General features: G+C 37.8%; 1 protein-coding gene across 1 annotated transcript in view; it reads right to left on the minus strand.

Annotated features, from left to right (window-relative positions):
• Positions 1 to 24,791, minus strand: part of LOC129226494 (plasma membrane calcium-transporting ATPase 2-like) — a 272,244-nt gene that overhangs the window by 69,723 nt on the left and 177,730 nt on the right. The window contains 1 exon segment of the mRNA XM_054861105.1: positions 22,564 to 22,699. Coding sequence (XP_054717080.1) covers positions 22,564 to 22,699 — 136 coding nt within the window.

A 24,791-nucleotide genomic window follows, 5' to 3' on the forward strand; every position in this document is an offset into this window, starting at 1 on the left:
TTTATTATATAATTTTTCTTTTTTATTGATCATATTTACCAACTCTTGTGTAATCCATTGTTTTTTTAATTTATTAGCTTTTTTTATCTTCTTGTTTTTTTCCATGAGTTCCTTAATTTTACTGATAAAAGTGTTATAAATCTCATTTATCTCCATGTTTTCATCTATTAAGCTAGAGAAATTAATTTCTTTAATATCCTGTTCAAAAGTTCTATAATCGATGCATGTTTTAATTATTTGCTCGCTGCTCCGATTACGTTTCAAATGTTTTTCTAATAATTTTTTGTTATCAATTTTTACTAGTAATGCATAGTGATCGGTTATTGTTGTTTTATGTACTGCAGCTGTTACTGCTCTATCTATTCTGTAATTACATTTATAAAAGACATGATCAATACAGGATGAGCTTAGGTCATTACACCTAGTTGGTATATCAACATATTGCTTGAAACCCATAGTGTACATAGTATTAATATAATCATTTGTTGTCGTGTTATTCTGTAAAGTATCAATGTTTATGTCACCAATATACAAAATGTTTTTACATACAATTCCTTTAACCTTTTGTTCAAGTTCTAATATATAATCATTTATACTACATTCAATAGCCCTGTAAATAAAAACTATAAAAAAATCAAGTTCCTTATTATACAAGTATAATGCCTCAGCAGTATTCATTAAAATACTCTGATCAGAAAAGTAGTATTTCTCTTTAATATAAGCTATGACTCCCCCTGATCTATTTCTTTCTCTTGTATTATAAAGTTTGTTATACCCCTTAAGATTATAATTATCAATTTCACATTCCTTAATCCATATTTCACTTAATAACAAAATATCTATATCCATATTTTCAATTGTTATCAAGAGTTCATCTAAATTTTGCCTTATGCTCCTTATGTTCAGATGATAAATGTTTAATACCGCTGTATTGTCTTTTATAAGAAATGTCTCTGCTTCGTCCACGTTATTTAGTTCAGTGATTTTTTCAATTGAATCATAATCCATGAACACCCGTTCACCTCTCTTAATATCGTGGTCTTCCATCGCACAAAAACTGGTTTGAATTATTTCTCAATTTATCCAAGTCCTCTTTCCTCCTTACCTGTATTACTCTATCATTCTCACTTTTTCGAAGAAAGACCTTTCCTCCTTTCATCCAAACAAATTTATAATCATTTTCACTCTTGAATTTTCTGGCTATAAAATGTAATTCCTTAACCTTTCTTGTAACATGTTCATTGATAAAAATCTTTTGTTCTTCAAATTTATTGTTAATCATGGTCGTGGTTAAATTTTTATTATCTTTGGTAGCTCTGAGCCATGTATTACGTGTGAGAATATCCTTAAATCTCACTATAATTGGTTTTATTCTATTTTTACTTTGCGTTGGAACTCGGTGCATGTTAATTATTTCACCTTTTTCTTCTAGATGCAACTCAGTAGCCATCTTTCCAATTATATCATTCAGATTCTCTCCTTTTTCCTCAGGATAGTTGTTAATTTCAATGTTGTTTTCTTTCGATCGAAGTTCGATTGCATCTAATTCCCGTTCGATGCTTTCTATCTTATCGTTCAATGTTCTATTTTCCAGCACCAATTTTCTATTTTCTTCTCTAACTTGTTTTATTTCATCGACTATACCGATAAGTTTACTGTTCATTTCTTCAGACGATTTATTGCAGAAATCCAGGGATTTTTTTAGTTCACCAATTTCTTCTTTAATAGGTTTCAGTTCTCGTAAAAATTGTCCTTCGAAACTACGGAAACAACTCTTGATTTCATCTCTAATCATTTCTATAGTTAAAGGAGTTTCAGCATTTGTGTCAGCACTAGCTGCCTTTACACTGTCGCAACAATCTTCACATTTCCATTTCGATTTTCTGTCCCTAGACATTTTTCTGTAATTTTCTTCCCTAATATTTATACATTTCGGGTGAAATAAATTTTTACATTTACTGCAACAAAACACCTCACTTTTATCAAAAATCTCAGAAACACAAATTTCACACTTGTCAGACATCTTTCGTATTTAATTTTTTAATGAATTCTTGTTAATCTCAACACTCAGAAGATGGCGCCACTCACTTTAAGAAGAACCGACACATAACGTTGAAAAAAAAAAATACAAGCGTTAGGCCTACGGATTTTTCATTTCCTTCAAATTTAAGCTGATATACTCATTACATACTTGGATTGTTAGCTTACCTCATTGGTAATGTATTCCAGTTACTCTCCAGAATAATATTTCTTGAATTCTTTATATATATTTCGTATTTCAACTATTTTTTCAGCGGCGCTGAAAACACGACATTTGTTTACACGTTACCCGTTGCCAACCAAATAATAAGGGCTGGGTAATACAAAACCTGAATATGATATCTAAAGATTAGCAAACATCTTTCTAAATTTTCGTTAAATGCATTTATACATACAATTTCATTTATGAATTGTTCGGATGCTTGCGGTTTTTTTTTCGGCATTAAAAATTAATTAATTGAGTTAAGTTTGCACTCGTGAAAATCTTTTTTAAATAACTAATCTTTACAAAAACGTTCCATAAACTGCTAAACTTCAATTTGTGCCTTTGAAAAATATATAATATTACTTCTTCCGCCTTTCGGAGGTTACATACTATTGTCGTAATTCGCATTGCAAGAAGCGCACCCGGCTGGCCGAATGGTTAGTGCGCTGGACTGATAACCCAAAGCGTATGAGTTCGAGCCTCAGGTGTGTCTTTGGTTCCCTTCCTCTTTTACTTTCTTTCCTTTCTATAAGTTGTAGAAATATGTAAATTAGAATTATGTAAATATATGTAAATAGTCTTAATTGTTCTAGAATGTCCCTCAGTTCTGTATAAAAACCCTCTCTCGAGCTGAGAGTCGGCAGTTGCGACTTTGTATCCTGATAGCTCGCTTGATTAGAATACACTTGCTTTCATCTGTACAGTGTGGTGTGTACTTAATCTACGTGACATTTGGTGGAGGCGCCGGGTAAAGCCTGACCACGAAAAGAAGGCGGATGACCTTGAAGCGAAACATCATTTGTTATTGGTAGAATCTGCCAGAAAGCACCGAATAGTAAGAGGCATGGTCCCGCTAATCCTATCTATTCCAAAATAATAACAAACAACCTATTACAAATGATACAAATGATGTTTTTTCAATAAGGTCATCCGCTTTCTTTTCGTGGTCAAGCTATAACATCAATCCAGTCTGGAAATAGAAAATATTCGACGACGCCGTAGACTTCTGAAACTCCCTCCTGAATTTGGACTTTACGTAAAAGCTGCGAGGAAGGGACCACAGGATATGCCGGAAGGAGTAGATGCAAAACCCCAAATCTTGCTGGTTGCCCCGGCTGTAATTAAAGAGCCAAGGAAACCAACCATCTTTAAAGGGGATACGGGACGAGATCCGACTAAGTGGTTAAAAGAGTATCTTAGAGTGTCAAAGTTTAACCAATGGGATGATACTTTGTGCCTTGCTAACGTCTCTTTCTTTCTTGATTGGACTGCCAAAGCATGATTTGAAAATAACGAAGACGTTTTGAGCTCATGGGAAGTCTTTGAAAGAGAACTTAAAAAAAAGAAAAAAACTTTCGGTGATACAAATCTGTATGTGCGACGAGTCAAAGACTGTTTAAAATGTAGAGCTCAGAGAACTGGCGAGTCAACCCAATCGTATATTCAAGACGTATCGGGACTATGCAACCAAATAGATCCGCGCATGTCAGACGATGACAAAGTGCCTCACTTGATGAAAGGGATAGCAGAAGATATATATCAGGCATTACTAACGAAGGAAATTAAGTGTACAACTGATTTCATCAAATGGTGTCAGTACATTGAGGAAATGCAACAGAAACGTATAGGACATCGAAAATTTGCGCAGTTGCCTAACGTCGTCCCCGTCGCATCGGTCAACGAAGAACAAGATATAACATCGCTGATCCGAAGGATAGTCCATGAGGAGATACAGAAACTAACTGAACTTCAAATTGAAGATCCTCCAGCCGGTGTACAAGCTATTGAAGCCATTGTACGAGAAGAGCTCGAAAAATCTTTAGCTCCTATATCTGAAGAACGTTTTGGGAGAAACATCTTACAACCTAAGCGTAATACATATCCAAAGTATAATAAACCGAATCCAGTTCAAGAACAATTTGTGAGGAAGACCGACCTGTGGCGTACTACCGATAACCGTCCGGTTTGCTTCCATTGTGGTCGTCCAGGACATGTTGTCCGTTATTGCCGAGATCGAAAATCTCTTCTTGATGCCTCTCGCAACAGATATACCCGTGACGCTCACTCGTATCCTACGTACCACCATACTGCCGATGAGATCAGCCGACCAGATGATAGGTTATCTTCGCCAAGTTCGCGGCGAAGACGATCGCCGACCAATCGTTATAGATCACCGTCACCCTACCGAAGATCCAGTCGATCGCCAGGTCGTTAAAACGAGGAAAACTAAGCAGTGCGACCTTGCTTGGGGGTAAGGCCGCCATCCCTGAAAATCCTCCCGATGCCACAATGCATGAAAATTTTATTGATATTGCTGTCGACAATCAACCGGTACGAGCACTTGTAGACTCTTGAGCTTCTTTTTCTGTTATCTCAGAAGAGTTTCGACGTCATCTGGGAAAAGTTTTGTTTCGTCAATCACAGAACATTCTTTTAAAAGTGGCTAATGGTAGCTACGTGAGTCCGGTGGGAATCCGTGTCCTTCGGATCACAATCAAGAACATTACAAAGCCGTTTGAGTTTACTGTTATGCCAAAATGTAGCCATAAAGTCATGCTTGGTTGGGATTTCTTAAAAGCATCTCAGGCCATCAAAGACTGTGGAAAAAAGAAGTTTATGATTGAGGAAATAGTAATTGGGGAAACTCCGCGAGCGTAATGCGGTGTTTATGCTATGAAAGACTATTGGATTCCGTCTCATTCAATAGCGAAGATACAAGTAACTGCTCCCACCGTAGCAAACGAAGACGTAAATCTTAATATATAAAAATCAATGTCCTGAGATAATATATATATATATATATATATATATATATATATATATATATATATATATATATATATATATATATATATATATATCAACGCACAGCCGAAACCGCTGAAGCTTCAGACTTGAAATTTGGCACGCATGTCCGCATAATTACAAAAGTAACCACTAAGAAAGGATTTTTCGAAATCTCAATTAGTTCGGGAGAAATTAATTAAAACCCCTTAATTTCTGCGAAATTAAAAACCTGTCATTGAAATTCAAATCCCTTATTTTCGAAGGCTTTCCTCCATTCAAATCATTATTCAGTACTTCATCTCAACTTTTGGTCGATAGCGAACTATAAATTTGATATTGTTTTTGTTTCTCACGTGATTCTTCGAGGCTTTTCTCCAGTCAAATCATAATGTTTCTGTCTTTTGCTTTTATTTTTTCAAAACTAGAAACAAAGTTTTTAAGAACATCATCACAGGCGGACTATCCTTTTGAATTTAGAAGAGTGCAGTTTTCTGTTCAAGTTTGCTTTGAAATAACCATTAATAAGTCACAAGGACAGACATTAAAAGTAGCAGGGATCGATTTAAGAGAAGACTTTTTTTCACACGACCAATGTTATGTAGCATGCTCCAAAGCAAGTTCATCAGGCAGTTTAATAATTTTAGCACCAGAAAAAAAAAACTAAAAATGTTGTACACAAAGAAGTTTTAGCTTAAACATAGGTATTGTTACAAATTCTGTAAATAGTAATTATTGTAGGAACGTAACCTGTAAATAGTTTCCCGTAATTAATATACAACCCCTTAACATATGGCTAAAGTATACAACCCCCTATTCTTTTTTTTCTTATTTCATTCACTGATTTTATCAATGGAAGTGTAGTTGTAAAACGGTCTACGTATTTCTGGAAGCAGAAAGAATGTTGTAGAAAATTCTTCGATGTTTATAAAAGCCGTTAGCGATGGATAAACAGTGAGTTTCGATTCAGATTTCGAACTGAGTGTGTGTATTAGCTCTGTTTATAGCGAGGCATTTCGCTGTGTTGTTTTCGTATTTGGAAGTAAATACGTGTGTAAACGTTGAGTTTACGGTGTTGTGTGATAATTGCTGATGAATAATTTAGCAGTTGTTAACGGTTTCTCCTGTACATAGTGTAAATAAATTTCCTGTGTTTTTATCAAGAACTGTGTCTTCATTTCAAGAAAGTGGAAGTCGCACCGAATCCGTTACAATTGGCGCCCAACGTGGGGCTTCTTCTGGACTTTCTTGGAGTAAGTGTGACTTTGGACATTTTTTCATAAAGACTTTTTTGAATTAGGACTTTATTTTTATGGTGATTACTCGCGCAATGGATGAACAATTAAAACAACTTCTTGACGCAATCACCTCTGTGAAGAGTGATATGGCGGCTAATCAAGAACAATTAAAAAGTGACTTGACTGCAAGTTTTACAGCCAATCAAGAACAATTAAAAAGTGACTTGACTGCAAGTTTTACAGCTAATCAAGAACAATTAAAAAATGATATGGCAGCTAATCAAGAACAATTAAAAAATGATATGGCAGCTAATCAAGAACAATTAAAAAATGATATGGCAGCTAATCAAGAACAATTAAAAAATGATATGGCGGCTAATCAAAACCAATTGAAAAGTGATTTAACGGTGCTGAAAAATGACCTAGTTTCTAACCAAGAGGAAATTAAAAACGATCTTACTTCGGTAAAGACTGTGATGGAAAATAAATTTAATGAGATAGAGCATCGAGTTGATGCTATCGAAGAGAAATTTGAAGAAAAATTAAGTTCCGTGGAAGGCCGATGCAATGCTGTAGAAAATAAACTGGAAGAAGAAGATAGAAAATTTCAACAACTTAAAGAAGACAACTTTAAAGACCTGGAAAGGAGATTGGCGACCGCGGAAAGCAGCTCTGTACAGTTTGGCGCTCCCACATCGGTTGCTCGACCGTCCATTAAACTTGCCACATTTGATGGGAAAACTTCGTGGCAGGTTTACAAAACTCAGTTCATGATAGTGGCGGAAGCGAACGGATGGGACTCTGCTACCAAGGCCTGCCATCTTGCAGCATCCCTGAGAGGTGACGCAGCGGACATTCTTCAGAACCTTCCGGACGGCCAGCGCCTGGATTTCGCCGCCCTCACATCTGCGTTGGAGCTTCGCTTCGGTGAGAAGTGCCAGAAAGATTTCAGCCGACTCCAGTTGAAGTCCCGTTTCCAGAGAACCGGAGAAACCCTGCAAGAGCTCGCGGCGGACATCGAAAGACTGTCTCATCTTGCTTTTTGCGACTGTCCTGCGGATGTTCGGGACAACCTGGCACTCAACTACTACATCGACGGGGTTCGAGATCCGGAAATCCAGAAAGCTCTACGGATGGCGGATGTCAAAGACCTGAATTCTGCTGTTGTGTATGCGATGAAGTTGGAGGCCGCCCAGCAAGCAAACCGCAAGGATCGCCATTCGATCCGCGGCGTCAAAACTGATGAGCCTGATCCGGTTTCGTCACGCTTTGCTGAACTGGAAAAGCAAATAAAAGAAATTGCAGGAATCCTCAAAAGAACTTCGGCTCCCAAGGACCAAAATGGACAATCACTTAAGTGTTGGAAATGTGGCGGCGAGGGTCACTTGCGAAGAAACTGTGAAGCTCGCCAAGAAACCAGAGGGAAGAGCACCTCTCCCTCGCAGGTCCAGGAAAACTAAGCCATGGCAATCTCGCGGGGCGGAGGTCGCCAAATTGGAATGAGCCCCATCTTAAAGTTTTCCAGATTTCATCGACGAGTGGCGGCAGTAATGGACTGTTTGTTTACGCATATGTAAACGGGTTTCCCTGCGAACTGATTATTGACACTGGAGCCAATGTTACGATCATTAGAACAGATGTGGCTCGTCAATTTGGACTCAACATTCTGTGGACGCCGCCCTGCGTTACCCTCCAAACTGTGACAGGTGACAAAATCGAGATTGACGGTAAAGTGGAACTGGAAATAGTGTTTGGGAATGCCACCTACCATCATACGGCATTCGTCGCTAATATCACGGACCCCTTCATTCTCGGATTGGACTTTTTGAAGAAATATGACTTCACTCTCGACTTCAAGACTAATGAGCTGCACTCGATGAGAGAAGACATTGCCGTTTTCCCTGCAGAAAGTGATGTAAAATCCGCTCATCAAATAATAGCCCAAACAGATTTATCGATTCCCTCAAGGTCAGAATCATTAATACCTGGCTCCATTGAAGAAACCAATAGTTTTCGATTTGGACTCATTGAATACCCTAACCTAAGCAATAGCCTAAAAGGAGTGCTGGTAGCATCTACGCTTGTGGACCTTTCTAAGGATGTAATTCCCGTGAGAGTCGCCAACGTGAGTGAAAGGCTAAGGAATATCCGGAAAGGTGAAGTGTTAGCAACATGTACTCCAGTAAACTGCATCATTAGAACAATCAGTTCCCCCGAGACTGTGTCTTCTGAGTCCTTGACATCGAAGTTAATTGGGAGTGCACCATCAACGAAAGATCAAAGAACTGATGCGGAACAATTGGTGGACGACTTCAAGCATCTGTTTTCATCTACATCGGAGGATGTGGGCCGGACGAATTAAACGCAGCATAGGATCTACACTGGAGAACACCCCCCTATTAAACAGCACCCAAGACGACTACCGTTCGCCAAGAAGGAAGAGGTTGAGACCCTCCTGAAAGAGATGAAGGAGAACGGTGTAATCGAACCGTCATCCAGTCCTTGGGCGTCTCCCATCGTCTTGGTCCGAAAGAAAGATGGCTCCACCAGATTTTGTGTCGATTACCGACGGCTGAATGAAATCACCAAGAAAGACAGTTACCCTCTTCCACGGATAGACGACACCTTGGACACTCTTTCCGGACACAAATGGTTTTCGACCCTGGACTTGAAGAGCGGCTACTGGCAGGTTGAGATACACCCTGATGACCGAGAGAAGACAGCGTTTACAACTGGACAAGGCTTATGGCAGTTCAAAGTGATGCCCTTCGGCCTCTGCAATGCACCAGCTACGTTCGAGCGTCTTATGGAGACAGTGTTGAGAGGACTCTCTTACGAATCCTGTCTGGTCTACTTAGACGATATCATCATCGTGGGACGCAGCTTCGAAGAACATCTGGCAAATCTTAGGAAGGTGCTGCAAAAGCTTAAGGAAGCCAATCTGAAGTTAAGTCCGTCCAAATGTAATTTGTTCCGCCGGGAAGTGAACTATCTTGGTCACATCATCTCTTCTGAGGGTGTGCAAACCGATCCAGAGAAGGTATCTGCGGTCAAGAGTTGGAGTCGTCCCGAAAACATCCATCAGCTGCGAAGTTTCCTGGGGATCTGCACGTACTATAGGAAGTTTGTGAAGGGTTTTTCCAACATTGCACGACCTTTGCATAAGCTGACGGAGAGCAAGCAAAAGTTTGAATGGTCCAAAGAATGCGAAGATGCATTTCTACGACTGAAGGAGGCTTTAACATCAACGCCTATCCTCAGCCTGAAAAACCCTTCATCCTGGACACTGATGCGAGCAACGAGGGCATTGGAGCTGTTTTATCCCAAGAAATTGACGGCAATGAACATGTCATTGCTTACTGGAGCAAATGCTTATCAAAGTCGGAGCGAAATTACTGCGTCACCAGAAAGGAGTTACTGGCCATAGTGAAAGCTGTAGAACACTTCCATCATTACCTCTACGGCCGAAAATTTCTGCTTCGGACAGATCATGCCTCATTAACTTGGCTTTTGAACTTCAAAAATCCGGAAGGCCAGATAGCCAGGTGGATACAGCGGCTCCAGGAATATGACATGGAGATCAAGCACCGAAAAGGGTTGTCTCACGGTAATGCAGACGCTTTATCAAGGAGACCCTGTCCTGAGAAATGCAATTATTGTTCCCGAATCGAGAAACAGTATGGAACGACTAGCCCTACTGCCTATCAGGTGACAGTGACTCCAACATCTTCAGAACCTGATCCATGGAGTGACGACCAAGTTCGAAAAGATCAACTTGAAGACCCCGACATAAAACCAATTTTGGAGTTCATGGAAAGTGACAGTCGACGCCCTAGCTGGCAGGACGTTTCCATCTTCAGTCCTGCAACAAAAAGATACTGGGCTTTATGGAACTCGCTCCATTTACGGAACGGCGTGCTGCACCGAAAATGGGAATCTGATGACGGCAAAACGTCTAGGTGGCAGTTACTACTTCCCCGATCAAGGATTTCAGATGTTCTGAAAGAAATACATAGTAGTGCGACTGGAGGACATTTTGGTGTCTTGAAAACCCTCAATAAAGTTCGGGAGCGCTTCTTCTGGAGCAAGGCGAAGGATGACGTGGAGAAGTGGTGCCATTCTTGTGACGCCTGTGCTGCTCGTAAAGGACCGAAGAAGAGAAGCAGAGGGAAGCTACATCTGTACAACGTTGGAGCTCCTTTCGAACGAATTGGGATCCTGGGTCCTCTACCAAGAACTGCTGATGGGAACAAATACATTCTTGTTTCCATCGACTACTTCACCAAATGACCGGAAGCATATCCCATTCCAGATCAAGAAGCTACTACCGTAACAGAGACTCTAGTCCAGCATTGGATCTCGAGATACGGAACACCTTTGCAGATTCATTCCGATCAAGGGAGGAATTTCATCTCTGCTGTGTTTAAAGGCCTATGTCAAATTCTCGGAATTGAGAAAACTAGGACAACACCACTACACCCACAATCGGACGGCATGGTGGAGAGATTTAACCGCACAATCCTGAATTATCTCTCGCTTATGGTATCCAGAAATCAACAGGATTGGGACAAGAAGCTACCTTTGTTCCTGCTGGCCTACCGCAGTGCTGTCCACGAGACTACCGGATACGCCCCATCTCAGATGCTCTTCGGACGAGAGCTTCGGCTACCTTGTGATCTCGTCTTCAGTCGTCCTCCGGATGCGCCTTCATCGCCTGAGGAGTACATCCAGGATCTCCAGGCCCGGTTGGAAGACGTTCATAACTTCGCACGAGAGCGAATCAACATCGCGGCGGAGAAGAAGAAGACCCGATACGACACAAGGTCTACTGGACATGAATTCAACGAAGGCGACAAGGTTTGGTTATGGAATCCCATCCGACGGAAAGGTCTTTCACCCAAGTTGCAGTCGCATTGGGATGGACCCTACAAAGTCCTTAACCGACTGAATGACGTCGTAGTGAGGATCCAAAAATCACCTAATGCAAAACCTAGGGTTGTACATTATGATCGGTTAGCCCCATACTATGGCCATAGTTCATGAGTATTACGTAAACAACCATGGTTGATAACATAAAAGTTGTAGATAATTTTTGCTTTTAATGTTTAGTAATATTTCTTGTTATTATTTTGTTTTCTGTATCTGTTAGTTATTAATTAATGTGTATATTTGTAAACTTGTGATAGAAGTTTGGCACCCTTTCTGGGGATTGTACTGCCCGGGACGTGCAGTCCTTAGGAATGGGGCAATGTTACAAATTCTGTAAATAGTAATTATTGTAGGAACGTAACCTGTAAATAGTTTCCCGTAATTAATATACAACCCCTTAACATATGGCTAAAGTATACAACCCCCTATTCTTTTTTTTCTTATTTCATTCACTGATTTTATCAATGGAAGTGTAGTTGTAAAACGGTCTACGTATTTCTGGAAGCAGAAAGAATGTTGTGGAAAATTCTTCGATGTTTATAAAAGCCGTTAGCGATGGATAAACAGTGAGTTTCGATTCAGATTTTGAACTGAGTGTGTGTATTAGCTCTGTTTATAGCGAGGCATTTCGCTGTGTTGTTTTCGTATTTGGAAGTAAATACGTGTGTAAACGTTGAGTTTACGGTGTTGTGTGATAATTGCTGATGAATAATTTAGCAGTTGTTAACGGTTTCTCCTGTACATAGTGTAAATAAATTTCCTGTGTTTTTATCAAGAACTGTGTCTTCATTTCAAGAAAGTGGAAGTCGCACCGAATCCGTTACAGTATAACAATAAAATGTGGATGACCTCTGTTTGCAAAGATAATCAATACTTTAAAAGGATCGTTAATAACAGTTAAAGCTCGGTTAAGGACAAGGGCATATATATATAAAGAGTCCAGGGTCCCCGGGATCCTCCCCAAATTAGAAAAAGTTATAGGTAATAAGTAATTATTATAGGGGATTTTCGCAACTAGGTGCACCAAGCACTGTTAACCCCTGAGAATTCCATTACCCGAGCAATGCCGGGTACGTGAATGCTAGTGTTCTCATAGAAGTGAACAAGTTTCTGTCAATGAATCAAGAAGTTGTAATTCCACGTACCGTCACGAACATGATAGATAAAAAGTGTGATGTGTATGTCGCTAATGGGCAACGTAAAGCTTGGAGCATACTGAAAGGCATGTGTATAGGCTACGCCGAATTAATTGATAATAACGAAGTTAATGTCCTTCTTGAAGTACCTTCATTTGAAGATATCAGTAAAGAAAGTACGACACCAGTGGATTACAACCAGATGTTAGCCCCTAATCTTAGTGATGAGGAACAGACGAAACTGCGTGAGCTGCTGCAGAAATTTTCAGTTGCTTTTAATGAAAACATAGACGATAATCGGCGCCGTATCCAGGTTAAACATAAAATTGACACCGGTGACCATCTTCCCGTAAAGCAGAGACCATACAGAGTATTACCATTTGAGAGAAGAATAATCAATGATGAGGTAGGACAGATACTTTAGAAGGAAGTAATCCAGCCATCTAAAAGCCCGTGGTCCTCGCCTGTCGTTCTATTACGAAAGAAAAATGGTAGTTGGCGTTTTTGCGTGGACTATCGCCGTTTAAACAAGGTTACAAAGAAAGACGTGTATCCCTTACCTAGGATTGACGATACATTGGATTGCTTAAAAGGAGCGCAGTTTTTCTCTTGCATGGACCTATTTTCCGGCTATTGGCAGATCGAAGTTGACGAAAAAGACCGTGAAAAAACAGCTTTTGTCACCAGCGAAGGCTTGTACGAATTTAAAGTGATGCCATTTGGACTTTGTAACGCACCAGCAACATTTGAAACAACGATGGACAATTTATGACGACACCTTAAATGGCAAATGTGCTTGTGTTTTTTGGATGACATAGTGGTATTCTCCCAGACCTTCTCTGAACACCTAGAAAGGTTAACAAGCGTCCTAAAATGCATTCAAGAAGCCGGACTGCTTTTAAATCCAAAAAAATGTTTGTTTGGAGCAAAAGAAGTTAAGATTTTAGGTCATCTAGTGTCGGGTGAAGGTGCAAAACATGATCCTGATAAAATAAATGCAGTTCAAGAGTTTCCCACTCCGAAAAACATCCATGACATCCGGAGCTTTCTTGGACTTTGCTCCTATTACCGACGTTTCATCAAAGACTTCTGCCATCGGGCTCAGCCGCTTCAGATTTTACTAAAAGGTGATTCCAAATTTGCTTGGTCGCTTCGCAAGAGGAAGCTTTCGAGGAGTTAAAAACAGCCCTTATTTCTGACCCTGTACTAGCTTTGTTTGATGAAACTGCTCACACAGAATTGCACACCGACGCAAGCGGCTACGGTATCGGTGCCGTGTTAGTCCAAAAGCAAAAGAACAAGGAAAGAGTCATAGCTTTTGCATCCAGAACTCTGTCAAAAGCAGAGCAGAATTATTCGACAACCGAACGAGAGTGCCTTGCCGCTGTATGGGCCATTTCGAAATTCTGTCCTTATCTCTTCGGGAAATCCTTCACGATTGTGACCGACCATCATTCATTGTGCTGGTTGGCTATTCTAAAAGATCCATCCGGAAGCTTGGCAAGATGGGCTTTGAGACTCCAAGAATATGACATCTCAATCGTGTACAAGAACGGAAAGAAACACTATGACGCCGATAGCCTGTCAAGAACCCCATCGAAGACAGCTCCAATTTCGAGGACATTACTTCTATCTCCACCTATGTTGATTTAGAGGTTGAACAATGCAAAGATCCTGAGTTGCTCAATTACATCCAACCTCATGCATCCAAGATGCTACTACCATCTCTGAAAGTAGATTTTGAAGTAATCGATAAGATCTTATGCAAGAAAAATTTCGAACCTTCGGGAAAAAGGTGGTTGCCCATTATTCCTAAGCATTTGCGATTAGAAATCCTGCGACATTTTCATGATGCCCCAACAGCTGGCCATTTTGGATTTGTGAAAACCTATGACAGATTACGAGAACGTTTTTATTGGCCGGGACTTTATCGCAGTGTTCGCCGTTATGTAATACATTGTAAAGAATGTCAGCGAAGAAAGCCTGTTCCTCAAAAACCACCTGGAGTATTAATGCCTATTCCCCCAGCTGAGGCACCTTTCCATCGTGTTCGTATGGATCTGCTCGGACGGTTCCCCAAATCAAGGGAAGGTAACAAGTGGATTATTGTATGTACCGACTATTGCACTCGCTTTGCCGTAACAAGAGCTCTACCATCTGCTGAAGCCCCTGAAGTCGCGAGGTTTGTGGTCGAAGAAATTGTTTTAAAGCATGGGGCACCGAGAACGATCATTACCGATAGAGGACAAGTATTCCATTCAAAACTAATTTCCGAAATTAACAGATACTACAATGTTGATCATCGTATGAAAACAGCGTATCACCCCCAAACAAACGGCCTCACTGAACGTCTGAATAAAACTTTAGCTGATATGTTATCAATGTACACTGGTGTGCAAAAATTAAGGACGAAGTCGAAAAATTAGCATATCAGCTGAATGAAGAGGCAGAGCGGACAGAAAGACCAATAGCTGAATGAAGAGGCAGAACGGACAGAAAGACCAATCATGAGATTAAGTAAGGTGATGTACGGTAGCAGATGCGCAGATATGCAGGCAGACGCAATGGGGGAGTGTCTGAGTAGTGTAAAGCATGTTGTCGGTGTAAGATCAGTATTTCTGGCAAAGAGATTGCACGCCGTATAGCAGTTAAAATCACACCGAGTTTCTGCCTCAGCGAGAAATAACGAATAATCAATCTGCTAGACGACATCTGGATGCTTTTACCCGAGGTCGAATCATTGGGAAGTTAGAGGAAGGTCGCAGTGTGACAAGTGTGGCTGCAGAGTTCAGAATTGCTCACAGCATCGTTTCACGACTTTGGAGACACTTTCAAACTACAGGAGCAGCTATCCGGGGGTTCAGTAGTGGTCGTCCACGAGGAACCACACCCGCAGATGACCGGTATATTATCTTACAGGCCAGAAGAAACAGGCGGCTGACAGCGGGAGAAATCGCTAGACAAACGACACAGGCGACTGGACGACCGATATCGCGTTTTACCGCGGCCAGAAGACTGCACGGTGGTGGTCTGTTTGCACGACGCCCTATACGGTGTGTACCTCTAACGCCTGCCCATTGGAGAAGGCGTTCTATGTGGTGCCGGGAACACCAGAATCGGAGAGACAATGAATGGGGACGAGTACTCTTTACAGATGAGAGTAGATTCAGTCTGAGTAGCGATTCTCATCGCATACTCATCTGGAGAGAGCGGGGAAGCCGCAATCATCCCTCGAACATCATTGAAAGGGACAGGTTTGGAGGTCGCGGTGTTCTCGTTTGGGGTAGCATCATGCTTGGAAGTCGTACAGACCTTTACATCTTCGACGCAGGTTCAGTCAACGGGACCCGTTATTGTAACGAGATTCTTCTTCCATATGTGTGTCTTTTTAGAGGCGTTATGGGTCCGCAGTTCCTTTTCATGGACGACAATGCACCATGTCATCGCACAGTAGCTGCCGAACAGCTCTTAGAGAGTGAGGATATTGAACGTAGGGATTGGCCGGCACGATCTCCGGATCTCAATCCCATCGAGCATGTAACGATTCGGGAGCTTCGATTGGCGCTGCAAGACGAATGGGCAACAATGCCTCAACAACTCATTGACACACTCATTCTCAGCATGGGCAGACGCTGTGAAATCTGCCTAGCAGTCGGGGGAGATCATATCCCCTACTAAAGACCGAATGTTTCTTGCTGGACACCCATCGCAGGGATGTTTCGGCCTTCAGTCGCATTGCTCTCTATGCTACTTTTTCAATAAAGCTTCTTTTTATCCCTCTGATTTCTCTTTTAGTAAGAGTTGTTTACATTACACATGTCCTTACGTATTGGGGATCTTACGGTATTAAATGTGCTGGTTTGGAAAGCTTTTGTACAAAGTTATATTGAAAAAACCGTCTCGTCCTTAATTTTTGCACACCAGTGTATGTCGATGTAGATCCGAAAAATTGGGACGAAATATTGCCTTTCGTAACATTCGCGTACAATACAGCTCGTCAAGAGACTACTGGCTTTACGCCTTTTTATCTAGTACATGGACGTGAAGCAGAAACAACATTAGATACCATGTTTCCTCATATTTCAAGTGAAATATCTTCGGACTATCTGAGCCGAAGAATCTAGGCAGCTCTCTCGTATACGTACGCTGGAAGAGAGTACGCTACTTCAGGAGATTTAGTATGGATTTACACACCCGTTCGTAAAGTCGGACTTTCGGAAAAACTGCTAAAAAGATATTTTGGAACCTATCAAGTGTTAAGACAACTATCCAACGTGACGTATGAAGTACAAGATTTCGACCCGATGTCCAGAAGGCGGAAACTCCCTGACGTCGTACATATTTCACAAATGAAACCCTACTACCGTCCAGAAAACCAAGAAACCGAGTTCCAGGTCAATTTGAAGACATCTCAAACAAAAGAATTATCTCGAAATATACCCTTGACCAGCACATCCAGACACGACGAAGTGTACAAAGGACCTGTTACACGTTCCCGAGCAAAGACAGCGATTCCACAGCGAGACGCTGTTGCTTTGAAGGAGGAGTAATGTCGTAATTCGCACTGCTAGAAGCGCGCCCGACTGGCCGAATGGTTAGCGCGCTGGACTGATAACCCAAAGCTTATGCGTTCGAGCCTCAGGTGTGTCTTTGGTTCCCTTCCTCTTTTACTTTATTTAATTTCTATAAGTTGTAGAAATATGTAAATTAGAATTATGTAAATATATGTAAATAGTCTCAATTGTTCTAGAATGTTCCTCAGTTCTGTATAAAAACCCTCTCTCGTGCTGAGAAAGGGTAGTTGCGACTTTGTAGCCTGATAGCTCGCTTGGTTAGAATAAACTTGCTTTCATCTGTACAGTGTAGTGTGTACTTAATCTACGTGACACTATTCTTAAAAACATCTTTGAAAAATAAAGACATTTAGAAGCATAAAATAAATTTAGAAATTGATGAATAACGACTCCTTACTCACTTGATAAATGTTTTCAAAATATCCACAAAGCAAAATTTTTATAAAAATATTTTCCATTATTTTTCAGAGTTATTAAGAAGATCTTATCAAGATGCGTGTTTTGAAATTATCTGACAAATTGCCAACGTCAACTTTTTCTCACTATCAACAATGATATCTCTGGGCGCTGTAGCCAACAACTGGTTTTCTTGATGAATTTTAAAATGCTTCGTTCAGAAACCAAACTTTTTACGGGTTTGTTAAGTCTGAGAAAGCTTAAGAACTCTATGATTTTTATTAATGACTTGGAATTATAATGCTTAAGAAAAAGGATTATAACAGTAAACATTATCACTTTAGCTGGAGGATTGCCATTTAAAAATAGATCTGAAAGATAAAAGTGCGAAAAATTCTACACTTATTCGATCATTTGTCTCCTGATAGTATGTGGGGACTAAAGCAAAGAAACATTTGATGTAGACACTAAAGTTCTTCCTTTTGTGCCTATAAAACAACACAACGTTTCAAAATTTTGCTTTCTGTATTTTTCCGAGAAACGTATCGTTGCGAATCGGTACTCACGTGACACAGCATTTCAAATCTACCACTATTCATTTTTATCAGATCTAGGTATTTCATTATTTATTTTCTCAATTAATGAGCCTATTAGTATAGGACTTTAATTTTTTTTCACTGAACTAAGGTTGCAAAGAAAAGTTTTTAGCTCTGAACAGTTCAAAAATTTGCTACGTAAACATCCCTAATAGTTTTTGCAGTTTGCGAACATGGCATCTTTCACTGTACAAATTTCAGGAAAGAATATAGTCGCAAGTTTAGAGATTTAGATAACATAAAGTATGATGAATATTAGGGGATTTAGGTAGCTTAAAAATTGATGAACACATATCTAAGTCAACAAAGCGAACTCACTAAGTTTCCACATTTTGTATGCTTATGGAACAGCAGAGCTGAAGTAGAATATTGGGTAAGAAAAGAACAACCTTGAGAATAACTGTGATGCTTAATAAGCACATTATAATCAAGTATCCATCAATTTAACTCGGGCTAAGTTGATCCATGATTCTAAAGAATTTAATTTGATCTGAATTTTAGAGTGGGAAACTTAAAACTTGTTTATCCAACAACCTGTATCAAACAAAAATTGATGCAAGTTAAACAGGAATTCAAAATAAGTGCTTAGGTTTAAAAGCTCCAATGACCGTTTGAACTTAAAAAATTGAAGTTTGAATATGGGTCATTCCGACGAAAATGGTACATTTCATGTCCGGCACTTCTGGATTTTTTACAGAAAATTTGATAGTTAATAAGAATTAATCATATTTTTTTCTTTATTTTTCATGAAATTTTGTATCATGAGGTATTTTTTGTTTTTAATATTTTGATTTAGGAATTTTTTAAAAAAAAATTATGTTTGGCAAAAAGGCAAAATCTTGATGTCCCAGCTTCAAAACAGTGGCAATTAAAAAGCGATTTAAGTAATTGCTTAGATGCAATAACAAAAAAAAAAAAAAATCCAATTAAATTGCAACACATTTATTTTAACAATTTAAACACTAAATTTTTTTTAGAAAAATATTTTTTTATTGAAAATGCGGGGAATTTACAATTGTCCCTACAGTTTACAAATTTTGAAATGTCCACTCAGTTACAGTCATTAAAGCATAAAAAAATATTTTTACAAAAAACTAGCAATATTTTTGAGATGACCAAATGGTAAAAACTCCATGTTTAGCTAATCCTAGAGGATTCAACAGTCAACAAGCAAGGTAAGATTCATTCTTTGTCTCTGATAGTAAATTTGAGTAACAAAATGTCCACTATGTTACATTAATTTTACTAATTAAAATTTAAAAAACAATCAAAATTACACATAAAGTAGTAATTTTAGAGTTACTGCTTGCTTTTGTATTACTATTTTAACTGTTACTTTATGTTTAGGTTTAGAAAAAAAATTTTAACTACTTATTTGTCCATTCTGTTACACGTCCACTCTGTTACATTTCTTGTGAAACAGAGTACACAATATTTATGGAAATAGTAAACAAGTCCCATATGCTATTGATGTTTTTTCATAAAGCTTAGCTTAACAAATTTGAAAGAAAAAATTGAATTAAATTCAAAATTTTAAAAAATGAAACATTGTCTATCTATTTCCTCTGCTTAAACATAGAGATTACTTCTATCTTCAGTAATAGTGTCCACTGTGTTACCAATATGTCCACTCTGTTACAGGAATATTTTAACTTATTTGATTGTATTTTTTTAAAATAGTTAATTTAAAGGTTAATTTGCATAGAACTAGGCAATTACTAACTAGAACAATCCAACTTCAATCTTTTTTCAAGTTTGTTTCATGTAATAATCTAACTTTTTCAAATGATTTTTTAAATTTTTGTATTTTTGAGTAAGATAATTAGCAGTAAAACTTAAATGTGCCTTTTACAATGACATTTTAAGCATTTGTATGAAAGATATGTTCTATCCTTATATATTATTTCTGTAGCCTGTTTTTGGTTTCTACGCCAAATTTCCCTCAATTCTTGATCGATTTCTTTGATTTACGGCTTATTTTATAGCTTATGGTGCTGGCTACTGACGAAAAATAGACCCAAGGTCTGAAAATTGTTTCTTTTAGCCGAAAAACCTGTTTTAAAGAACCAGAATGAGGTTTTCGGTCAAACTTATAAATTTAATTTGCGCTATGACCGACAGAGCTGAGTAGCTTGATCGGCAGAGCGTTCTCTTCGTAACCAGGAGATTACGTGTTCGGGCCCACGTCCGAACAATCTGCAACAAAAAAAGTAGAGAAATATCGCGCATTACATGAACACTGAATTAAATGAATAACAACTATGAGGGAATAGAATAAATGAGAAGGAAATGCTCCTTGCTGATATGAAAACATTCAGTGATTTTGTGCTAAATTACTTCGAAATTGCACGTGTTTCTTTTTTTTTTTTTTTTGAAGCTTTGGCTCTGGAAAGAAAATTAAAGCATAATGTAAGCGAAAATATAAGTAACAGGTTTAAGATTTCAGACTACAATAGAATTGTTTTTTTTTCAGAAAAAAAATAATAATATTCTTCTAATGAGTTTTTGACTCTTTGTACAAATAAATAAAATACTACCTCAATTTGAAGGGTAAAATATATATTTTTTTCTTCTTTTTGCTAAAAAACAAATAGCTCATCACATTTTTACTACATTCGAAAGCATAGTTCAATTTATTTTGTATTTTAACCGTGCTGTTAAATGATGAACACGTGCTGCCATCTAAGTTATAACGGTTTAAGCAGCCTGCGATAACAAATTGTAAAAATTTTCAAAAATAAAAACATTTTTCTTCAATATCTTATCTTATATATTAATCCCCTCTCATTTTAAAACTTATCAGGCTGGCCAATGACGAAAAAAAGACTTACGGTCGAAAATTCAAGTTTTCGAAATCGCCTCTTGCTGTTTCAAAACCTTGATGCTGCCTGTAGTTCTTATGCATTTTTTAAAGCAAAGTTCTAATGCAGTTTTAAATTTTTTACGTCGCTTTCGGCAAAAAAAAAAAAAAAAAAAAATAGCCTGTGTGTGTGTTTATATTTTAATAAAGCTTAACAGCACTGGACTTAGTTGTTCGGTTTAATTGATAAGTTTTTTTCGGTAGAGCGTTCGGCTATAAACTATCTGAACTTCGGGCAAACTTGGGCTGTCCGACATAATATCAAATTTATATTAGTATTACGCATTACATGTGCTCATAACATACACACCTAATAAAATAAAAGCAGTGGGAATGCTACTTGGTGTTTCGACTCCTTTATGCAGGCTACAGTTATCATTCGGATAAGTTGATTGTTAATCGAAGGGTGTCCTTCCTTTTTTTTAAGCTTTGACTACATCCAGATCACTCAGCATAATGTAAGCATTAAAAAGTATTAGATTTACCTAAAGGAAATCCTTTTTGTGCAGAAAAACATTTTCATTGTATGCTGAAATTTAGATGTTTCTAATAGCAGTGTTCGACCTTTTGCACAAATGAAGAAATACTACGTCAAATTAAAACTACGAGTTTCAACCAGTAAACCTTTAATTTTTCATTCGCGCGCATACGATATAAAGCATTAAAAGTATTATCAACTTCATTAGCAAGAAATTATTTTCTACTCCTCTGCTTTCTGCTGAAAAAAAAAACATTTTGTCTACGTTCGAAAAATTACACTTTAGAACGGAGTCAGTTCAACTGGTTTCGGTTTTGAATTTTAAGTGTTCGATTAAAAGAGAAACATGTGAGGGCATTTAAGCCGTAACGGTTAAAGCAACCTTCTATGTGAAATAGTTCAATATTCAAAGATAAAAACACTTATTTTCAATCAAATTTATTACTTCTCTAGAATGTTTGTTTCAATCGCAACGTGAGATCTTCGTCATTCTTTAATCAAATTCCATGCTTTGCGAATAATTTTAAATCGTATCATGCTGGTTAATGACAAAACACAGATGCATGATCTTATTATTATTATTTTTTTTTTTTTGGCAAAAAGCTTTTTTGCTGTTTTTTACTACGCATTCCTTCAATGAATAGCTTTCGAAAAGGAAGGTGCAATTGCTAGGTTTGTTGGGGTGTCGGGCTGTTAGTAAGAATGGCGCCAATTCGAATACGTGCCAATAAATATCTCTTTAATGTTTCTTTTTTCCCGTCAGATGCTGACATGTGCAGGACTGTATTTGCCACAACCTGTTTTTTCACATGCACAATTATTGCTTTTTCACGAGTCACCACTCAGCCACACTTTTAATGACATTTATGTTTGCATTGAAAATATGTACGATTAAAAGGGGATGCCTTCTCTTCTGCGCTTACTTTTTTTTCGGTTCTTCGTCATAATGTTCTTCCTTTGAAATTCTTAAAGAGCAAAATGCCTTATGAAACGATTTGAAGCACAGTGCGGAGTTCCGCACGGGTCGACTAGTTTGTTTATATTAGACCTGAAAAAATTCAAAAAAAAATTTAAAATTTTGAATTTGTTGTTGTTTTTAAATGTGTAACACAGTGGACAAAATCTTTCATTTCTGATAAAAGAACTGAGAAAATTGGATATTAATACCAAGTTCAGCTAATTAATTTTTATAATTCAGATAAATTAAACCCATTTGCCATTATTTGACATTAATTTTTGTTGGATTAGATGATTTTGAAAAAAAAAAAGTTTTGAAAAGTGAAATGTACCATGTTCACCGGAATGACCCATATCTTAAAATACTTACTGCATATATAGCTTCTCACAACAGTCATTCTGTTAGTAGTGAGCGTTCCTGTCTTGTCGGAACAAATGGCAGTAGCGTTGCCCATCGTTTCACAGGCGTCAAGATGCCGCACCAGGTTGTTATCTTTCATCATTTTCTAAAATCAAAAAGAATAATCTTAACATATAAAAATCTTCTGTGCGGACGTTGTCACCATAAGGCTTTTAAGCGGCTGAACCGATTTTGATCAAATTTTTTGTGTGTAATTAAGTTGTGGAAAGCATGGTTTCGAAGCGCGATGAATCGAATCAGAAACGTTTCTGTTAATTAATTAATTAATTCAAACATTGGATGGTTATAGCTCCCAAACGATTAATATTTATTTTAACCTATTGTTGAGCGAGAACTGAAATAAATATTTAATCCGTTGCCAAATGACAATAAGAAGCCAGCTGTGCTTTTTGTAATGAAATTTCCAACGGTATTATGTCAATTGAGAATAGATAAAACGTAGAGAGAGAGCGAAGCCTTCATTTCTTGAAAGCAACGATTTTAGGTCCCGAGATATATTTTAAAGTAAAGTACTGGAAGGTTCACTCAAAACGTGTGTTCTGTCGTCGTAGTTAAACCATGGGACCGGATCGGCGCTTTAGGTTTTCCCAACCAAATGATCAGAAAGTACCGTACCTAGCAACATTTGTTTCTCGGCTCAAATCCATCTGAAATTTGGAACCAATGTCAAGAATTCTTTCAGGATTATCAAACTAATCAGTACATTATTAAAGGAAAATATGATGGAATTTAAAGATGAAATAAATTTTATTTTCGTCCAGATAAATTACAACGGGTAGTTCTGTACAAAAATGATCAGTGCAGTGGAAGATCTTTATCTTTGGTGGAAAGAGCATATTAGGCAATATATGAAGTTTTAAAAGTTTTCGTTTAAAAGATCGGACCGCTAATCGGCCGGAGTTAGCTTCGCTCACTGAGCGGCTGGATTACAGTAACGTGGTGGCTTGGCGACTTTGAGTAGAAACAATAGAGTTGCGTGATGATTTGTTTACATTTTAAAGCTACTGTTAATGTAATTTATTGTATTTTTTGTTTATTTGGGGAAATATTTCAAATTTCAAAGAATTGTTTTACGTTTTTAAAGGTAGAATTACGGTAACCGGGTCGCGTTGGCAGATTTTTTCAAAAACAGCCAAATTTGGTACCTACGACTCAATGTAAACAAAGTATTTCAATGTAAACAAAGGAAATCCACCAATAAGAATAGACCCAAAGAAAATGGGAGGAGCTCCGGATGACTCAAACTATCACCTTAGTAACAAAGAGTCTGTTAAGTTTTTTCTTCCTCTAATCGTAACCGCAAAAAATTCTTTTTCCTCTTTTAAATGATGATAATGTAACAAAATATACAAAGAAACATATTATTAAACCTAATTTAGGATGTCATAGAGCATAGCTAGCATTTTTTAAGAGGGAAAGCAATTTAATACTTGAAAGAAAAAAAGTGTGGGGGAGTGGATATTTGGAACAGATAACTGATAGTTTTCAAAAGCATTCAATGCAAAAAAATTAACTTAAGCTGTTTTTGGCTAGCGTGCACATTTTGTTCGAAAAAAATACATAACTAGCAGCTAGCGAAATGAGCAAAAAGGAAAGGAAACATTATGTAACATTAACATTATGTTAAAATTCAAAAAAAAAAAAAAAAAATTGCTAAATAAATTTAAAATACAACAAAATGACGTTAAAGCTCTGTTAAAATGTAAAATAACATTCCAATTAAATGATTCAACAACTCCATTAAAATTTAAATTACTCTACCAAAAAATTGAAAGAAATTTTAAGGCACAAAAAAATATAACATAAATTCTAACAAAATTTAACAACATTAAAAATTGGATCGAAAACGACAATTAAGTATGAAATAAATCGTGAAGTAAACAGAAAACGCCATTAAGTACAGTAAAGTGTAACAGTAAAACGAAAATAATCTGTTAGATAAATTAAACCGAACGAAAAGATCCAGTCAGAGAACGTTATCATAATTGCAAATTTTAATTTTACCTTACTGAATAATTACAGTAATTAATAAATTTTAATTCAAGATGGAGCAATAAAACATGAAGAAAAGTAAGGTAGGTGCGGGTATTAAGGCCTGTCGGGTAATAAGGCCTAAACAGCGAAAATATAATTTAAAATGGTTGTGGCCGCTCAAAAACGCTATCGTAGATAGTTTA

This window comes from Uloborus diversus, chromosome 7, assembly GCF_026930045.1.
Source record: "Uloborus diversus isolate 005 chromosome 7, Udiv.v.3.1, whole genome shotgun sequence".
Taxonomy (NCBI): Eukaryota; Metazoa; Arthropoda; class Arachnida; order Araneae; family Uloboridae; genus Uloborus; species Uloborus diversus.